The 18,725-nt window shown below is 42.1% G+C and overlaps 1 protein-coding gene across 11 annotated transcripts in view; it reads left to right on the top strand.

Annotated features, from left to right (window-relative positions):
- The window catches only part of wnk3 (WNK lysine deficient protein kinase 3), a 46,661-nt gene that overhangs the window by 10,672 nt on the left and 17,264 nt on the right, over positions 1-18,725 (top strand). For 8 of the 11 annotated variants that reach the window (XR_004501735.2, XM_033628198.2, XM_078170058.1 and 5 more), the window contains exons 2-10: positions 1,781-2,972; positions 14,300-14,472; positions 15,174-15,394; positions 16,208-16,365; positions 16,515-16,603; positions 16,732-16,951; positions 17,209-17,527; positions 17,652-17,770; positions 17,890-18,090. Coding sequence is in view for 10 of the 11 variants with exons in the window: in XM_033628198.2 (XP_033484089.1) it covers positions 2,235-2,972; positions 14,300-14,472; positions 15,174-15,394; positions 16,208-16,365; positions 16,515-16,603; positions 16,732-16,951; positions 17,209-17,527; positions 17,652-17,770; positions 17,890-18,090 (2,238 nt within the window). In the remaining variant the exon portion in view is untranslated. The remainder of the gene's footprint in view (positions 1-1,780; positions 2,973-14,299; positions 14,473-15,173; positions 15,395-16,207; positions 16,366-16,514; positions 16,604-16,731; positions 16,952-17,208; positions 17,528-17,651; positions 17,771-17,889; positions 18,091-18,725) is intronic. The other 3 variants (XM_078170056.1, XM_033628197.2, XM_033628199.2) reach the window with 3 other exon arrangements.

The raw sequence follows: 18,725 nt of genomic DNA, 5'->3' as shown, positions 1-18,725 counted from the left end.
TGTGGTCCTCGTGGATAGCTTCATACCTAAGAGTGCTGTAACCCAAGCCATGGCAATGACCCTTTAAAGTCCCACGGGTTCAGTTGTAAAGTAATATGTGTTGAGCTGTAAACTAATATGCAAAGTGAGTTAATACCTTGACCCAGACTGCACTTCTTACTTTACATTTACTGCACCATTACAACCCCAGAACAGCCACATTCCTAAGGTGCAGCTCCTGTTGTTGGTATGCAATAGCACAACCTTTTCCTTTAAGTACAGCTGCTTAATCATAAATGGTGACTTTGGGCTTTATTGCATCCGTAATCGTCAGACCAGTCCTGTCTCTTAGATGTTGGCTCGAGAGTGACTTTAGGTTGCCTGGTGTCTTAATAAAACAGCTCTGAAGCAGCCACCAAGAGATCATTGGTTGTCAGAGGGCAGAGGAGATATAATACCTTGGGACAGATGGAGAGTGATAGAGGAGAAGTGAAGATAAAGATGTCATCGGAAAGCTGCCCACTAGCGTACACACGCTCACCCACACATACACACCAACCCAAACAGTGAATGAGTTACAGCATAGCAGGGATATTGCCGTGTCAGAGGAAACCTGCTGTGTTCAGTTTCACCTTCTGCTGGCAGAGGATAACACTGAGGGCCAATTTAAAACTGTCTATTATCGCCCCACCTGAATGGTTGACTGGGTATGCACTGAGTAATACTGTCCGCTGATGCCTGTGCTGACGATAATCACAATCATAGTTGTGTATATTTATGAGCTCTTTGTTGCAGATGTGTGGTAGTCACTCCAGTACAGTTCGAACTGCGTATGAATTATTCACACTGAACCGGCCCATAGTTCATCATCCATATTTAATGTTTGGGATCGCATACTCCTAACTGCAGCTTTCTGTTGACTAATGGAGCTGTTGAACACAACTTAAGTCGCAAGACGCTGATAAACGTGCACTTGATGATGGATGATGCTATGTGTAATTCTTGAGCAGGCTAGCTGGATATTCTTTGATGACTCTTTGGTTTAATTGTCAAAGTTTAGCCCATAACAAAGATGAAGCTTCTCTGAGCAGACTGAGCAGATGAAACGTTGCTCTCCTATATGGGTTTTGGGAGACTCTTACCATATATGGATACAAGCTGGGCTGCCAGAATTCCCTACTAAGTTTGATTTAACATTGCCCAATTAATAACCTCAGGTCACTTTGGCAAGCAGCTGTGGAAAAAGACCATTTACAGACATTTGTACTTTACCCTGTCTCTGATTACTGGAAACATTTGCACCAATTATGGAGATCTTAAAAATCTACTCACGTTAGGTTTTCTTTTATGTTCGCAGCATTTTGCTACCTTGTGAGCCTAATTGCTAAAAATGCATTAGCAGAGGTTTTACAGGCAATCAACACTTCACGCTCTCAAGGGGAAATACTGTGTCTCTTTGCAATTATTAGCAGTGGTTGGCTTTACAAGAAAGAGCTGTTGAAACAGTCACAGCTCCTCTTCCTAGTGCAATGTTTCAGCATTTTATTTCCATTCCTATCCAGTTTACACATACGTTTACACAGAGTTATAGGCCAGATGTTGTGATGTTGCGTCTTTGATGTTGGTCTGTTTTGTCCCTCTAAAGTAAAGGGAACTCTCTGACTTTCCTCTTTAAATGTCTCATCAAATACAAATAGTATACCACCTGCTTTCTTCTTAAGAGAGTTAAATATGGCAACAACATTACGAAATTCCCTTCCCTGACTGAATATTAATGCAATGTTTTGTTTTTGTCTTGCAGGGTTTACTTGAAGATATTCACACAACAGACTGAAAGAAAAACACTGCAGCTTGAAAAAACTCCTATTTTAGTGTGTGTTTCCAAGAGCTGCAAGACGTGTGGTTTACTTTGATTAGTGCTGCACCTAAGTGGATATAAAGAAAATGTAGGACATGCTGAGAAGGAAAGCAAGGACAAAATATTTTCTTCAACAGCTGTGGTCTCAACCTCCTGTGCTTCTGTAAAGCTTCTAAAAACAGGAGAAAGGGAGGCAGAGAGTGGAGGAAGAGTGCGAGGTCACTAGTTTGACCAAGGACGGCCTTCAGTCACCTGCAGCCCTGGAAGATCAGCTTGACAGACTAGAAGGAGTGAGTGGGTGACCACAGAAAGAGAGAGAGACGGGGACTGACGGAGGAGCAAAGGTTTGGAGGAGGAGGAGGAGGAGGTCAAGGAGGAGTGGGAAAGGCCATTCCCCATGGCTACTGACCCGGGAGAGCCCACAGGCACCGAGGATTCCTCGGAGAAACCTGATGGACAGAAGGAGGAGGACACGGAGCAGGAAGGCAGGGCCCATCCACAGAGGGAGAGAACACACAGCACCCCCTCAGACGTCCTCTCCTCCCAGACTCAGGAGAGGAAAGCGACAGGAGGAAAGGATGGAGCAGTCCAGGGAGGAGGAGGAGGAGGAGGAGGAGGAGGGGAAGCCAGCAAGGAGGGTGAGGAGAATCCAGACAGACCAATTTCATTCTCCACACCCTCTTTACCAGTCGACACTGGCCAGAAGCGACTGAGGAGGGAGAAGCGCTTCTTCAGGAAGAGTGTGGAGATTTGCGAGGAGGACGATGAGGTGGAGGTGCCCCCAGAGGCGCCCCACAGTGCCCCCCACCTGGAGCTGCGCTCCTCAGACACAGTCTTCACCAGCAGTGCCCAGCAGCAAGGGGGTGCTTCATCCTGTGCTGCCATGGGCCATGACCCATCCTGCCCCAGCCCCAGCCAGGAGCCAGGAAAGGATGCACCTTCCTCTGCACCCACCCAGAGGGTGAAGGAGAGGGACCGTGAGCAGGAGGAGGAGGCAGAGATGAAGGCTGTGGCTACGTCTCCTGGAGGCAGGTTCCTTAAGTTTGACATTGAACTGGGCAGAGGAGCCTTCAAGACTGTGTATAAAGGCCTGGACACAGAGACATGGGTGGAGGTGGCTTGGTGTGAACTTCAGGTAAGACAAAGTGTTCTCTTTTCGTTTTACACCACTAGCAAAATATTCAAAATGTATAAATATAAATTCCACATCCCCAGGCACAATTAGCTGAAAGACAAAATAAACCCAAAATACTCAATGCACTTAAAGAATCCAGAATGTGTTTACAAACCTAAGAGGTAAATGAAAATACTTTACATCAACAAATAATATTTCTAATTAGTCTGTTTTAGAGAGCTTTAAGCCCAGTGTTGCTCTTTTGAAGGGAATTGCATGTATCAGATGTGTCCCAGGAGCTCTTCCACCTGAAATCTGGAGCTCTCACAGCACGTTGTCTGCTTGCTATTCATACTGCGCGACTGCAGTTCAGTGGAGACCGGGGTGAAAAGGAGGAGCATTGCTTGTAGTTAAGTGACAGCACACAGTGAAAGTGGAGACTTTGCCTTTTCTGGGACTGTTATGAATAATAGAATCATGGGCTGTCAGCGCGTCTCTGTCTTGTGATAGGGTATCCTATTAGAAGCAGCATTTTTTGCAGTAGTCTCAATTATATTTATTCATTCATAACACTTGAGGGAAATTTTACTTTAAGGGATTGCATTAATCTGTTTTAGGTGTAGTGCTTTAAATCAGGCAAGAGATTTCTCTCAGCTCTTGAGAAAAAACATTGTGTTCACTCTGCATTGTTACCTACTCAAAATTGCTTTTTGAAGAATTTCATTTTGTCAATAAGAAAATAGCCAACACGTATCACAAGTTTTAAAATGAGAAGTTATAATAAGGTGTATAATAAAAATTATGTTGCTAATTAGGCTAGGTTTAACATGGCCGGGTACAGCCGAGGCTACAGTACATGTCACAGCTCACGCTTGGCTTGTCTATTGTGTCATGTAATGAGGCCTGAAATGGAAATAGTCATGTGAAAGGGAAGCTCTGAATGGGATACATTTTGTGAACACAAAGCAAATAGGAACGTTGTCGCAAATGTACAGCAAACATTACTGTAAGGAACTCTTTGTCATGCGATGACATTGCAGTGGGAGGAATATAATGAACATTTTAAACGTCTAATACCAGAGCAAGTCGTTACATACTGCATCCAACTGGGTTTATTATGCAGAGAAGTAATAGGAAACATTGTTAGATGTGTGAACTCAACATGTGGTGGGAGACAGACTTGTGGAGGAGAGAAGAAATGCATCCCTCTGACTCTTGGCCCCACAATAGAGAGCAGTGTTATGGTAAGCCATTTGATTTGACTGCTGGCTTTGTGTGAGAAAAGTCAGTCATGTGTTTGGTTTGGACCTAAATCCAAAACAAGAGCCTGGACTAATCCTTGAGATCAAGCTCTGTCTACTTGGTGTGTCAAGAGATCTGCTTAGCTTGCAAAGGTAGCCTGTTTCACCTTCAATGGTAATGTTATCATTGCATGGACTGTTCACCCCAAAATCAAAGTACACGTTTCCTCTTACCTGTCGTGCTGTTTATCAATCTAGACTGTTTGGGTGTGAGTCGCCAAGTGTTGGAGACATTGGCTGTAGCAATGTCTGCCTTCTCTCTGATATAATGGAACTAGACATCACTTGGCTTGTAATGCTCAAAGCACACAAAAAAAACAACATTTGAGAAAGTCAACAACAGTGTCTCTTTCCAGAAATCATGACCCGATTACTCAAGATAATCCACAGACCTTGTTGTGAGCAGTTTCATGTAGGAACTAGTGCAGGGCGATATAGAGAAAATTAAACATCCCGATATTTTGGACCAAATACCTTGATATCGATATTGCAAAGATATTGTAGGGTTGACTATTAATGCTTTTACAAAATATTTAAGCAATGGGATTTTTGATGAATAATAATCAGTAATATAAATATAATGACTAAGTAGGTAAAGCCAAACATTAGAACAGCTAAAACAGTTTGGTAAGTTCAGAAAATTACATCACTTTACTGTAATGCAGCCTTGAAAAACAGGAAAAGTTGTGACACTATGATATCCAAAATTTAAGACAGTATTTAGTCTCATATCACAATATCAATATATTGCAAAGCCCTAGTAGGAACTATTTTCTTTCTACCAAACTGCATCTGCCAACTGTATCACAGCACAGAAGGAAGCGTGCATCTACTGCTAGCTCACCTAGCACCACTGAGCTAGCTAACGTTACAGTTCAGCCAAGGAGGACGCCATTAATGTTTACATCTCGCGCTGTCATGATTATGAGCCTCTTGCCCATGAGTAGATGAATGCTTCCTTCTACATGTTGATACAGTTGGCTGGTTTAGTTTAGTACAAAGAAATAATTTCGAGGTAATTGTTTAAAAATATTGTAATATTTGATTTCTGCTCTAGTTCCAACATGAAACTGCTCACAACAAGGTCTGTGGAGTATCTTGAGTAACCAGGTCATGATTTCTGGAAGGAGACACTGCTGTTGAGTTTTTCAAATGTATTTTTTGGTGCTTCGAGCACTACAAACAGAGTGACATCTTGTTGCAATATGTTTGAGAGAAGACAGACACCTCTACAGCCAATATCTCCAACACACAGCAGCTCACATCAAAACAGTCTAGACTGATAAATAGCACTACAGGTAAGAGGAAAAATATGTATTTTTGACTTGGGAGTGAATTGTCCCTTTAATATATTTTGCTAGCGGACAGCATTGTTACATGACTCCAGCAAAGGCACCACACTGTTTTTTTGTGTTGGCTCAGGAGTGTGAGCAAATCTGATCTGATAAAGCATTTTTTGAAAATGAAAAGACAGTAGGCTTAAGCTGATTTACGCACCCATATTGAATCTGCGATATCCAATTTTGTCCCCACGGCTGCACTGGGTCAAAATAAATCTGATGGAGAAAAACAGTTTTTTACCGATTATATGTTCATGAAGCATGAGGACATTACCAGCTAGATCAGACAGAAATTACTGAGACAATTAAAACACTCCATGCGTATTTTACTAATTAGCAATTATAATCTGAACAGAGAGAAAGACAGCCTTTTAGAGAAAAACAGACTGTGTTTTTGACAGGCAGAGCAACATCAAGGACAATAAGGCAGAGTGTGAGAAAGAAAAGAGAGACACAGGAGGTGATGGTGAGTGGGTGAGAGAGAGAGATAGATAGAGGGGGAGATGACGAGCCAAGCAGAGGATTACCATGGCATCCCTGACAGAGAGCAGTCGTGTAGCTAACACTAAGTTACCACACGAACACACTCAAACACATGCACACACACACACACAGACAGGACACAGTGGCCTGGTCACAAGCCTATAGATTGATCCAGTGCCACATTCAGTGCAACATTCTAGTCAGTCAGGTCACGTGATCTGTCCTATTTATCCCACCTTACCAAAGCTTGTACACAGTTTCAATGCAAAGTGGCATTAGGGTGAACAATAGTGATCAGAATAGTAATGGTTACGTATGATTGGCCTGCTGTGTTAATAACGATAGACTTGATGCAAGCATTGATTTGTACTGCTGGTGTTGGATGCAAAGATGAACAATCTCCAATAACACAGTATATGTAAATAAGAATAAACAACAGTATTATTATTTTTTTAACCTAAATTTGTTTATTGTGATAAAAGACAAACAATTTCATTATAGTATGTATAGTATAGTATGGTTTTAATCCTATAAGTTTGCTCAGTTCTTCACACTTTATTTTGAAATTTGAACAACAATCAGTTCAAATTAAAAGCAAACGTCCTAGTAGTTAAACAGCTTGCACTGAAGAAGGGCTGTACTGAATGTCTTTTTTTTTTTTTTTTTTTTACATTCGAAAGCTTCTGATGAGATTTTCAAATAAAGCTTTGAATTTCTGTCATCATTTCAGCAATATCACACGAGAGGGAGTGATGTTATACATATAGACCAATCAAATTGCAGGCCCGGAACTAACTGTTGTATAAATTTTATTACATCATCCCCATAGACTGTAAAAATAATGGTCATAGCTGCTGTGACATAACCCATTGGTTTTTGGACTCCTGTTCTGAGGCCTTGAGTTCAACATTGCGACCATCGCCGTCTTGGTTTTTTGGAGCCAGAAGTGACCATATTTGGACAAGAGACTATTGCTGTGGGGGAGCGAGGGGTGGATCTGACTGAGAAGCTGAGGACGCTATCAGCAGACAACCTGTCTCTCACAGCAGCCGGCCCTTAATTATGCATAACTTTAAGCCCTAATAAAATGTAATTGGATGAGTTATTTAAAAATTCATCCCCCCGCCCATTCCATTTTCACGACTGGGAAAATTAGCTATAGAGACCAAAACAGTTATTTTGTACCAGGCTGTAAACATGTTGCAGTGAAGTTGGGCATTTGAACATGGGGGTCAATGGGGCTTGACTGGCCTCAGCCAGCCTCAAGTGGCCAGTCGAAGAACTGCGGTTTCTCGCACTTGTGTGTTAGCTTGATTTTTCAGCCCTGTAGATTGGTGCTTGGTCATCACCCAAAAAAATGGAATATATTGATTTATCGGATTAAATGAGCTAGTCTTTCTTTATCAAATCAACTTTCTTGGAAGAATAAATGAGTGCCATTAGTTTGCTGCTAGACTGCATACAAGAGAGTGCTTCCCTTTGTGGTCAAAAAAGCTTTTTGACCGCAATGAAAATGTTGTTTTTGAAAGGCTAAAAGCCAACAGATATGGATAGGAGCAGAATATTTTGTTCAATAAAAAAAAACATTTTCAATTTTTTAGATGATGACATCCATGTTTTTCATTAAATTCTGACTTTTGGACTTAACAATGCTCCAGAGTTATTGGAAATGTTTCGATCACGAGTCGGAAACAGTTTTACACAGCTATCTCTGCAATCTAATCCTACAAATAGTATAATACTAATAATATTAATGTAGGTTCAAACAGAATGAATAGACATGGAAAAAGAAAGGAGGAAAAAAGTAGGTTAGCATTTGGATGTTATATTTAGAATTTCATTGTCAACTTTATGAATGAAGCTTCGAAGCTATGAATTATTCGGTACAGCTCTACACTGAAGTATAGATCATAATACGTGAACACTCAGTGCTTGTTTAATGTTCAGTGCTTCCAATTTGAAGACCCTGGATGGGGCAGGATGATAAACAGCCTGTACATGACTAGCCAATGCACTATTTGATGTTATTGCCACTATCCTGTGAGACTGCACCCTGGGAGCACCTAGCTCCTCTTCTCCTGTGTCCACAAAGAGAGGGAAGCCAGGGGATTATCTGTCCAAATGCAGCTTGAAAGAGTGTGTAATTAAAGTTCACAGTGCGGACACCATCGCTCTTCTTTCCTCTCTCTTTCCCAGGGAATTCCATGCCCGAAAGGGCAGAGCTATATATCTCCCTTGCTACGGCTTCCGTCGTATATTTTACCGTCACTCACCATAAGTGGATGTGTTTGTATGTCTTTTACATGTATTACATTTCTGTATGCAAGCTGTTGCTCTCTGTCCGTCTGTGTCAACATATGCCACTGTATGTGTCTGCCTGTCACCCTCTCTCTCTCTTCCTCTCTCACCCTCCCTCTCTCCCTCCCTCCATCACTTTTTGTCTGTGTGAGTGAGCATGCAGAGTGATCCAGGGAGTTAATTACAGTGGGTGCCTGTAAGGCTGGAACAAAAACCCTGCACAGACAGCATAACTCGGGCGGCAGAAACCAGACTGGTTCAACCCAGTCATCCCAGACTGGTCCAGCTCAGCTCAGCTCAGCTCAGCTCAGCTCAGCCACATCGACAGGACTACGAACACTAGAGCAGCTTTCATGTCTGCCGTGCTAAAGGTTGCCATGATGATGATTACCACCTTAAATATTTGATTTAACATGTATTATTATAGAGCCTTTTGGATTTATGTCTGTGGATAAATGCCAGCTTAAGAGGTTGCCTGCTACAATTACCGTGCCATGTTTCTTAGTAAAAGGCTCATCCTTATTAAGGCCATTAGAGCACTTGGACTTTGACACAGTTAAGGGTTATATCAACATTAGAATTCAGTGTGCAGCCCCTGTAAAACAGAGTCTAGACCCCTTGTTCACCTACATACACTTGAGACCCCCAGTTCGGCAGTTGACATCATGATTATTGAGTCATTCACAAGATTGGGAGATCATTTCTGATCTATGCCAGCTGCTTGCCTCGCGTTAGAAATAATAGCTGTATGCCTGTCCTTTGATAAACACAAACATTGCAGGCTCTGGTGGAAGTATTCTGGTAAACAATATCATGTGCAGAAAGACTAAATAATATTTACAAAAGATGCTTCTAGTCACAATTCTTTGGCTCAGTGTGACAAATAGCAGCACCAAAAGGGAGCAGATGGAGATTATCTTGGTTGTTTCTGATTAAAAGACCATTTGGGTTAGGCCAGGTGAAGCAAAGACAGACTATTGATGGGTGACTAAAACTAGAAGAGGCGTGATCAAATGGACTACAGCTGAACTGACTAGATCTGGATGGAATCGATTCAACCAAACTGACCAGACACACACTCAACTAGGGCACCGACAGTTGGCAAGTGTCCCTCGGGCTGTATCCACATTACCTAACTGACAATGGGGATTAAATTGCTATTGAATGTTTGGAGTATTACCTAATAACCCATTCATTAACTGTATAGATCACTATGGCATGTGATTATTAACTAAGGCATATGACAAAAAAGGGAATGCCACAAAAGGGGAGAACTCTGAGTCAAATTTTAAGATTAATTTGTAAGGTAGCCTAGATGTCCATTAATAAAGCTTTGCACACTTTTCTATACGAGCAGCAGAACTGAGTACATAGAGATAAAAATTGGCCTGTCATGATAACCCCTTTTGTTGGATGTCAGTAATATTTTACTACAATTTTATGCTATAATGATAACCTAATAGCATAATAATGGAAGTACATTCTTTTAAAGAGCAGTAGACTTTTAATTCTTAAGAATATTCAGACGTTGGAATTGGACGGTGAAAAAAATTAATGATTAAATTAAATTAAATTAAATTAACTGCACAACGAAAACAGTAAACATAATGGGCTCCCAGACTCTGTTAACAAATAATGCAATGAAATAAATATCAAACATTTGGCACAGGGGTATAGAGAGTAATTTCTTAACAGGCAATTTACTGCCCAACCCAGCTGTTTATTATGGCAACATGGCAACATGGTTATGGCAACATGTTGGCCAGTGATATTCTTATGTTAACAAATACACACGTAATTACAAGGCAATATCGTACAATATATGGACACGACCTTGATCGTTTTTGCTGACCTTGATAAGTCAATAATGTAATTGTTGTGAGAGGCCTAGATATGAAGACCTCCTGCTAACAAGAGGTCACCTAGCATTGGCTAAAGGCAACCATGAAGGTTAGTGAACTTGGCCCACTGGCCTCGGGTTCTAATCCAGCGTGTGGGCCAGCCCTTTTCCAGCAATTTATCTTGTTAGTCTGAGCTGTTGTAGCTTACACTAATCTAATCCTAGCCACCCGCCACCTCGGATTTTCAAACACTGACATGCTTATTCCCACACTGAAGGCTCAAACACACATGCACCCTCATAAATGTACAAATATCCACCTACAGCAATACTAATGCCCCTCTATGTGCTCATTGTGCCGTTAACCACCCCCTGTTTATCCCACTGTAGAGCAGGCTCACTGCTCCTACAAACAAGAATGTAACCAGGGAAGCCTGTTCATCTTCAGTCAGTATGATATCTGATACTCACAGAGTGTTTGCCAAAATAGATGTTTTAAGGTTCACATGCTTTGGCATTCATGGCCCCAGCCTCTTACCATCTACCAAATGTGCCTTGTAAGCCATATCCTGTCCATTTCCTTTGGTGTTTTATGAGGCTACTTAACCTGCAGCTTGACCTTCTGCTCTACCAGATGTCTGATCCAAAAAAATCTCATGGTACACAACCAGGTCTTACTCTGTTTACCAAGGTATAGCACTTAGGCCCCTGCCACAGAGGAGGTGCCATGTGACAGCAATATTACATGACCAAACTGGCTCTGCAGATGTGAACAGAATACCAGGAACACCCAAAAATACTGTGTAATTCATTATAGTTACCCTGCAATAAATACTACTGTGTAAGTTGTATAACTTCTAATGTTCTGTATTTGTTGAGACTTTATCAAAGGGGTGTTCCTGTGTTGTAAGGCTTTTGTGATGTGGTAATGTGAGCCTGGTAGCTTAGCCACTAACTGAAGCCAAAATTAGAGCAAAAAAACATTAACAATACCACAAACTACTGCAAAAAACTGCCATAGAGCTGAATCAACAAATCCGTCTAGGGGCAGCTGTGGCTCAGGAGGTAGAGTCCACTAATTGGAAGATCGGCAGAAGAGCTGAGTAGCAGGTGGCACCTTGTATGGTAGCCTCAGCCACCACTGTATGAATGTGTGTGTGAATGGGTGAATGTGATAGCTAGTACTAAAGTGCTTTGAGTGGTCGGAAGATTAGAAAGCGTTATACATTATACAAATGCAAGTCCATTTACCATATCTCTGACACGATCTCAGCAAAAACTGAACATCATAATCTTCTTGGATCGCTCTATATTTTCTGCTGGTGGTCTTGTGAAATTCAAAATCAGAAAAACTTCACATCATAAGGCAATGGATATGTGTCTTTTACGCATGTCACACAGAGAGTGAAAATATATACATTAATTAAAAATAATGTGGCAGAACAGGAAGTACAAATATGTGCATGTATCCCTGATTTTAATGGTTTATTTATTATGATTTAATGTTATCCACCCACTGTGCTATACACAATAAGAACCAAGTGTATGTATGTATAGCTGCCTTGTTTACAGTCTAGGATAACTGCCCCCAGAAGTCCATGATACAGACAATTAAACAAGAGTTAACAAGAATTAGTGATTCTTACTGTGATGATTACTGTGTGCTTAAAAGTATCAGATAGAGAGTGTACGTCACATGGTTGCAGAAATGGAGAACGATCAGGCTGTATGGAGGAAGAAAGATTGTGTCATGGGCTCCTGAGCTGCCCTTTCCTTCCCTTACTTTCTGCCTTGCTTCTCTGTCGCTTCCCCATTTCCATTTATCTGTCGTGTTAGTGACAGTTCTGTCCAGTTTTCTCCTGTGGTGGCCATGTGCCATTATGCTTGTCAGATCTGTTTTTGTGAGTTGCTTTTGTATCAAAGTCAAAGAATGTAATTCCAGATTATTGCTATCATTTACAAGAGTTTATCGAGTAGTATTCCCTTACATTTTTCACATACGTCAGTATGGGTGATTCCTCCTAGCAGCAGTAATTGTATCTGGGTGTGTTTAGTATCACCTTTTCTAGAGATGCTTTGTTGTTGTCATGCCTGTTTGTACAAATATGGGTGTGTATGTCCGTGTGTGTGGTTGTAGCTGTGGGTAATTATGCGGATGGGTAGTGTGTTTGTGTGAGTCTGTCTAGACAAAATCTCACCAACTGAACTCTGTGTGACCCTTGCCGACCCGAAGGCTGTCTGATGCGACACTCAGTGGGAGACAAAAAAGATGCTGAAGAGGCAGCAGACAGGGACACACAGGCAAGCACTCTGTCTCTCAGACAGTGAGGCAGAATGATGCTCTGACGGAGGAGTGAGACAGAGGGCAGAGGCACCCAAACACAGGCAGTACTCCCCGACAAAATCAAGCACGACGACACGTGTAGATATGGATGGAGGCGGCATTGAGACCTGGTTAGACACACCTGTGCATAGTCAGACACACACACACACAATTGCATAAGTATGCATGCACATGGTAGCATGTGGTTGTTGGTGTTAAAGGAATGAGAGCATGAGGGCAGACCTTAGCCGGGTAACTTATTCTTAGCCATAACAGTGCAACGCGGAGCAGCCTTTTTGTTGATGCTACTTCTCTGTTGTGAGGGGAGGGGTGGAGAGATTGCCTCCACCAGTACTTCCAGAAAAGGACACTGAACAGAGAGGAACAGATCTCTGAAAAGATGAAACACAGACACACCAGGGGGGAGAGAGAAGCAGAGACACAAAATCAGTAAATGCTAGAAAAAAAACCCTATAAGTACAGATAGATGTAGGAACAGAAAAACAGCATCACATGAAAATCTGTGTATTTGCATCCACACATCTGCAGTACATCGCCTCCCTTTGGGGAGTGTTGTGTAAAGCAAAAAGCTCAACATCAATGGAATCGATCAGTGGAAAGCCAGTGTTATGATGACTTCTATTTATAGTGAGGTCTGTCTGTGACACGACAACGGCTGGCACCCGACGCCCTCGCAGATATCAAGTCAGACAGACTGATTTTTTTTTTTTTTCCTTTTTCATATTTTGCTTTTACGTAATTGGTTTAAGCCTGTCTCGCAAACACATGGCAATGAACTCTTTAAGTGCGTTTTCTGTACAAACTTTTCAGTACCACTGACGAAAAAGCCCTCTCACAGCACACCCAGCAGGTCACAAGGTCAACAAAGGTCAAAAAGCCAAAGACCTGAAGTGCTTTGTTATTTGTACATATGGAAATAGCAACAACAACAACAGTTGCTTCTGACAAGTCTAAAAATAAACACCGTCTTAGCGGGGCCAGTCAGGATTTCCTCCACTGTAAAATGCTTTGATTGTAAGCGTTTGATTCTTCAGTGCTATATCACCATCCCATCACTCGAATAGTCATAAACCCAATTTCCTATTGACATGATATTAGAATTTAAAGATGTGTATTTTTTTGTGTGAATACAGCAGATGTTATTGATGAGAGCACCATGTGTTTAAGGAGACAGAAGAATGATAAGTATACCCAAGTAAAACAAGACATAATTTAAAATATACATATTATTAAACAGGAGGACAGAACACCTTCACTGCATAACGTGCATGAGTCTCAGATCTTATAAATAACCTATGCACCAGGGTTTAACAGAGGGATATGTCTATGGCTGTATCTGTTCCAATGTGATGCTACCCGTGTCTGTGAATTGGATTTCTGCCGCGTCCATTCTGGCCGCCATACTGGGGATGTGTGGCAGATGCAGTAGAAATGTGTTTTATAAAGCCAAGGCTTGGGTGTTGTCTCAGCACTGCTGCAACTCTACACTGCTAGCACCATCTAGTGGCAGCAGGTGTCAGTGCACAGCCATGGGTGTGAAGTGTTAGGTAGCCTCATGATGTTTTGGGGCTCTGAACAGAATTGCGTGGCAGTATTCTTGTGCAGCTTTTGGAAATTAAGGGACTAGTGTTTCCAGTTCAAGAATTGCCAGCCAGTGTTTAGGAAACGTTCTCTCTAAAGCTCTGGAGAAGCAAATGTTCACATTCATGCCATATAACTTGGTTGTATACCTTTCATTTCAGGACCGCAAACTGACCAAAGCGGAGCAGCAGCGCTTCAAGGAAGAGGCCGAGATGCTGAAGGGGTTGCAGCACCCCAACATCGTCCGCTTCTATGATTCCTGGGAGTCTGTGCTCCGTGGCAAGAAGTGCATCGTGCTGGTCACTGAACTCATGACTTCAGGAACACTCAAAACGTTAGCACAACCTCCTTATATCTATTGATCTTCACTCAATGACAGCTCATTACTATTGTGTTATTTAGTTCTATTGTTTTTTTTTCCCTTTGTATGAAAAATATTCTTTTAGCCATAGTCTCTGATTGACTGAAAATCTTCTTATCCCAGTATAACTTTCTGTATTTTTTGCATGTCATGGTACCCACTACAGTAAATATAACCCACAAGCAGCTCTGTACTGCAAATACTTATATAATGATTATGGCACTTAAAATTACCAAAAACTAAGCTGATATACACTCTACATCATGATTCACATATCTATGGTCTGCGGTCATCTGTAGCAGTGTTCATTTTAGCTACAGGGCAAACCAATAGCTGTAAGCCTGCCTTCATAGTAAGCAAATATCAACACGTTGCTCAGTGGTTCACAAAATATTTGGGAGTGCTGCTCATTCTTGTCCCTAAAAACAACAAAAAGAAAAACAAGCTCAAAGCTTCTGTAAGTTACATGGTTCATACTTCAATGAACCAACTTTGATTACAGCTAAAGACAGTTTCACTTTATGGGAAAGACAATTATTATTTTATATAAATACTTATATGAATTTAAGGTGGTTTATGATTTTGTCTCTATGATCATCTAGTTGTCCATCAGTGGTTGATTACAGTATTTTTTGAGCTTGACTACCAAATCCTGCTTGTCCCTTTCCGCACAGTTACCTGAAGCGCTTTAAGGTGATGAAGCCCAAGGTCCTGAGGAGCTGGTGTCGCCAAATCCTGAAGGGGCTTCATTTCCTTCACACCAGGACTCCTCCAATTGTCCACCGGGACCTCAAGTGTGACAACATCTTCATAACAGGCCCAACAGGCTCAGTCAAGATAGGAGACCTGGGATTGGCCACTCTTATGCGGACCTCTTTCGCCAAGAGTGTTATAGGTAGGCTACATAATTAGACCAACTACTTCCGAGAACAATGCCCGGCATGTAGTAGCTACATCAGCAACCTGAGTCAGGGCCTTTAAATATACTTTTCTCTGCATTCAGCACTGTTCAGGTTTTTACAGTGGGCATCAGCTGCTGGGGGGTATAGATCATTATTGACAGAGTCACTTTAAAATTCACGTGGGACGCACTTAATGTAAACAGAGACCACTGATGTGATGTTGGCTCTGTGAGCCAACTTAAGCAATGCACTGTGAGTACCATTTAGCTCAATAAAGTCTAAAAAGAAAGAGCTATGCCAGGAAGATTGTTATCAGAAGCCCCTTTTATACAGCCTGGTCAAAATGGAAATGTCGTGCTGCTATACCGCCTCTCCTATCTGTATAAAATGTTCAAACATAGAATGGGGGGATGTTGTTGTTCTGCCTTTAAACCAGCAGTGGAAGTAGAAACAGAGCCGAATAGATGTCTGTGTAAAATGTCATAAACGTCACACCAGACTCTGACGATGTTTTGTTACATGTCATGTCTCTTTTGCTTCAGCATGCTCTCTAAGATTACACACTAGGGCAGCATCATGCCGACATTGTTTGGTTCAGTATAAAAAAAGCAAAACCAATCTTCTTAATGGCAGTATTGCGGAATCTCTGTTTAAAAGGGGCTAGAGGTTTCATTTTTCTATTGACTTTGAGGCATTAGAGCTCTGTGGACATTGTTAAGTGACAGTAAATACAGATTGATAGTGGTGAAAAACTATTTGGCTATTCCGCTTGTAACTGACTGTGAACCACCATTTGTTTTTAACAGGAACGCCTGAGTTCATGGCTCCAGAGATGTATGAGGAGCACTATGATGAGTCTGTGGATGTCTACGCTTTCGGGATGTGCATGCTGGAGATGGCCACCTCAGAGTACCCGTACTCTGAGTGCCAAAATGCTGCTCAGATCTATCGCAAAGTCACAAGTGTGAGTGTCTTTGACTGCATTACTCTCATACAAACTCAATGCATTCATGGCGATGATGTATAAGCCTAATTATTTAGCAGTTCATATAATATCCCAAAACTTAATTCCACCATTTCTTGTTAATTAATTTCCCATTTCTTCCTCTGCAGGGTATAAAGCCAGCAAGCTTTGATAAAGTGAATGACCCAGAGATCAAGGAGATCATTGAAGGCTGCATTCGCCAGAACAAGAGCCAGAGGTATGCAGATTTTACTTTCATAACATGACATACTGCACTGTCTCATGCAGAATTCCTAATAGGGCTGATAAAACATGCTGGTGCCTGTTTCACTACCCCTGCTCTGTTTGTTGCCTCTCCCTTGACAGACTTTCCATCCGAGACCTCCTTAACCACGCATTCTTTGGGGAGGACACAGGGGTCCGCGTAGAGCTTGCAGAGGAGGACACAGGCACCCAAGACTGTCTGGCTCTTCGTATTTGGGTTGAAGAGCCCAAGAAGCTAAAGGGGAAGCACAAAGACAATGAGGCCATCGAATTCAGCTATGACCTGGAGAATGATAGTGCTGAGGAAGTGGCTCTTGAGATGGTGAGACACTTGATGAATTTACATCTGAACTAATATAAACAGGGTTCATGTGGGGGCCCTGTGTGGGATATGGCAGACTGGAAAAACAGGATTTGATGCTTCAAAGTTTGCAGAGGGAAATCCATCAGCTCATTTATCAGCCATTTTAAGGTACCTCCTTCTGACCTAGATTTCCTCAGCCTAACTCTAGTCATTAATCTCTCTCTCTCTCTCTCTCTCTCTCTCTCTCTCTCTCTCTCTCTGTCTGTCCCTTTCAGGTGAAGTCAGGATTCTTCCATGAGAGTGATGCCAAGGTGGTGGGGAAATCCATCCGGGACCGAGTAAATCTGATCAAAAAGTCACGAGAGCGTCGACAGCAGCAGCTGCTCCAGCAGCAGCAGGGCTTCGAAGAAAGGAGAGACTCCACTCTCACCTCTTACACCTTTTCTCATCCATCCTGCCCATCCTCAATGGGGCCTGGGGCAGCTGGACAGACTGCAGGTGGAGGAGGAGGGCAGGAGTCTGAGGAGCTGCCTGAGGTGGACCAACATGTCAGGCAGCAGCATATTTTCAGTGGTACAGCCCTTAGTCTGCCAGGTAGAGTATGCATCTTCATGATATATGTAATATATTTCATCCCCTGTTGTCTATGAAAGAGGTATGCTATAAGTTAATACCTTGTTACATTCCCTCTTCCTTTTTTAAATTGTCTTTCACTCAGAAGGAGAGAGCATTGGGTCTGCCAGCTGTGAATCTTATGCAAGTGGACAAAGCCAGGCGTACTCTCAGCAAGGGGAATCATACACCCACTCCCAGACCGCTCTCCCCCCTACCGCATCTGTACGTCTATATGTTGTTTTCCTCTCGTTCATAAATCATACCATGTTAGTAATAAATCATTGTTTGAAATTACTGTATTGATAACCACATTGTTAATTAACCATTTTCTTGCACTGCAGAGCGCTGGTGCGTTGGCTCATCATCAAATGCTCCCCATTGGTGAGAGTGGAAGTGTTCCAAATGTGCCTATTGGTCAGAGTGTTAGCATGTCCAGCATGCCGGTGGGCCAAAGTGGAGGGGGGCCTGTTGGTCAGACGTATCTTCAGCCCAGTACCATGGTTCCACAGGTATCACCAAGTGTCCCTCAACAATATTTTCAGGTGAAAATGGTTATGATACTAATAAGTATTAAAATAAAAGCCATATTTACTCTGTGGCTACATTTTACATTGATGGAAGTAAAGCTATGGTTCCACTACTCCATCACATTTTGGGTTCTTTTCCCTCAAGTAACTATTCACACGCCTTTAAATCATCCTCATAATCCTCTGAGATTGACCATCTGATTTAGGCTCGGGCGGTGTTAAGGTGTTACGGTATACTAGGGTATTTAGAAATCCAGAAGGCATGATTTTCAATATCGTCAAAAATACTGACGCTCCTCTTCTATTAAACTGATACGGAGATGCTGTATTGAAGGGATGTACTGTAGTGCACAGCACGCACCACCAGAGGTCAGTCTATAGGTGGAACAGGCAGCTGAGCTGAGAAAGATGGCGACTGCAAGTGGTGGGGATTACGTTACAGGAGTAGTAAAAAAGAAAAATGCCTCTGCCCCTGTTTGGAAGTTTTTCCACATACAACTTTATCTGAAGATAACAAGACATCACATCCTTTTAGCCCACTGATGTGTTAGTATCCGTCAATGCAACGGGTGTCATTGAGTCATCCAGAAAGAAGGGCGATTATTTCCTTTCTATTCATGTTGCTATGGGCCTTAAGTATTTATACATGG

The sequence above is a fragment of the Epinephelus lanceolatus genome, chromosome 8 (genome assembly GCF_041903045.1).
Source record: "Epinephelus lanceolatus isolate andai-2023 chromosome 8, ASM4190304v1, whole genome shotgun sequence".
NCBI classification, from domain to species: Eukaryota; Metazoa; Chordata; class Actinopteri; order Perciformes; family Serranidae; genus Epinephelus; species Epinephelus lanceolatus.
Note: the sequence above shows the minus strand (reverse complement) of the source record. Positions and strands in the feature narration are given on the sequence as shown.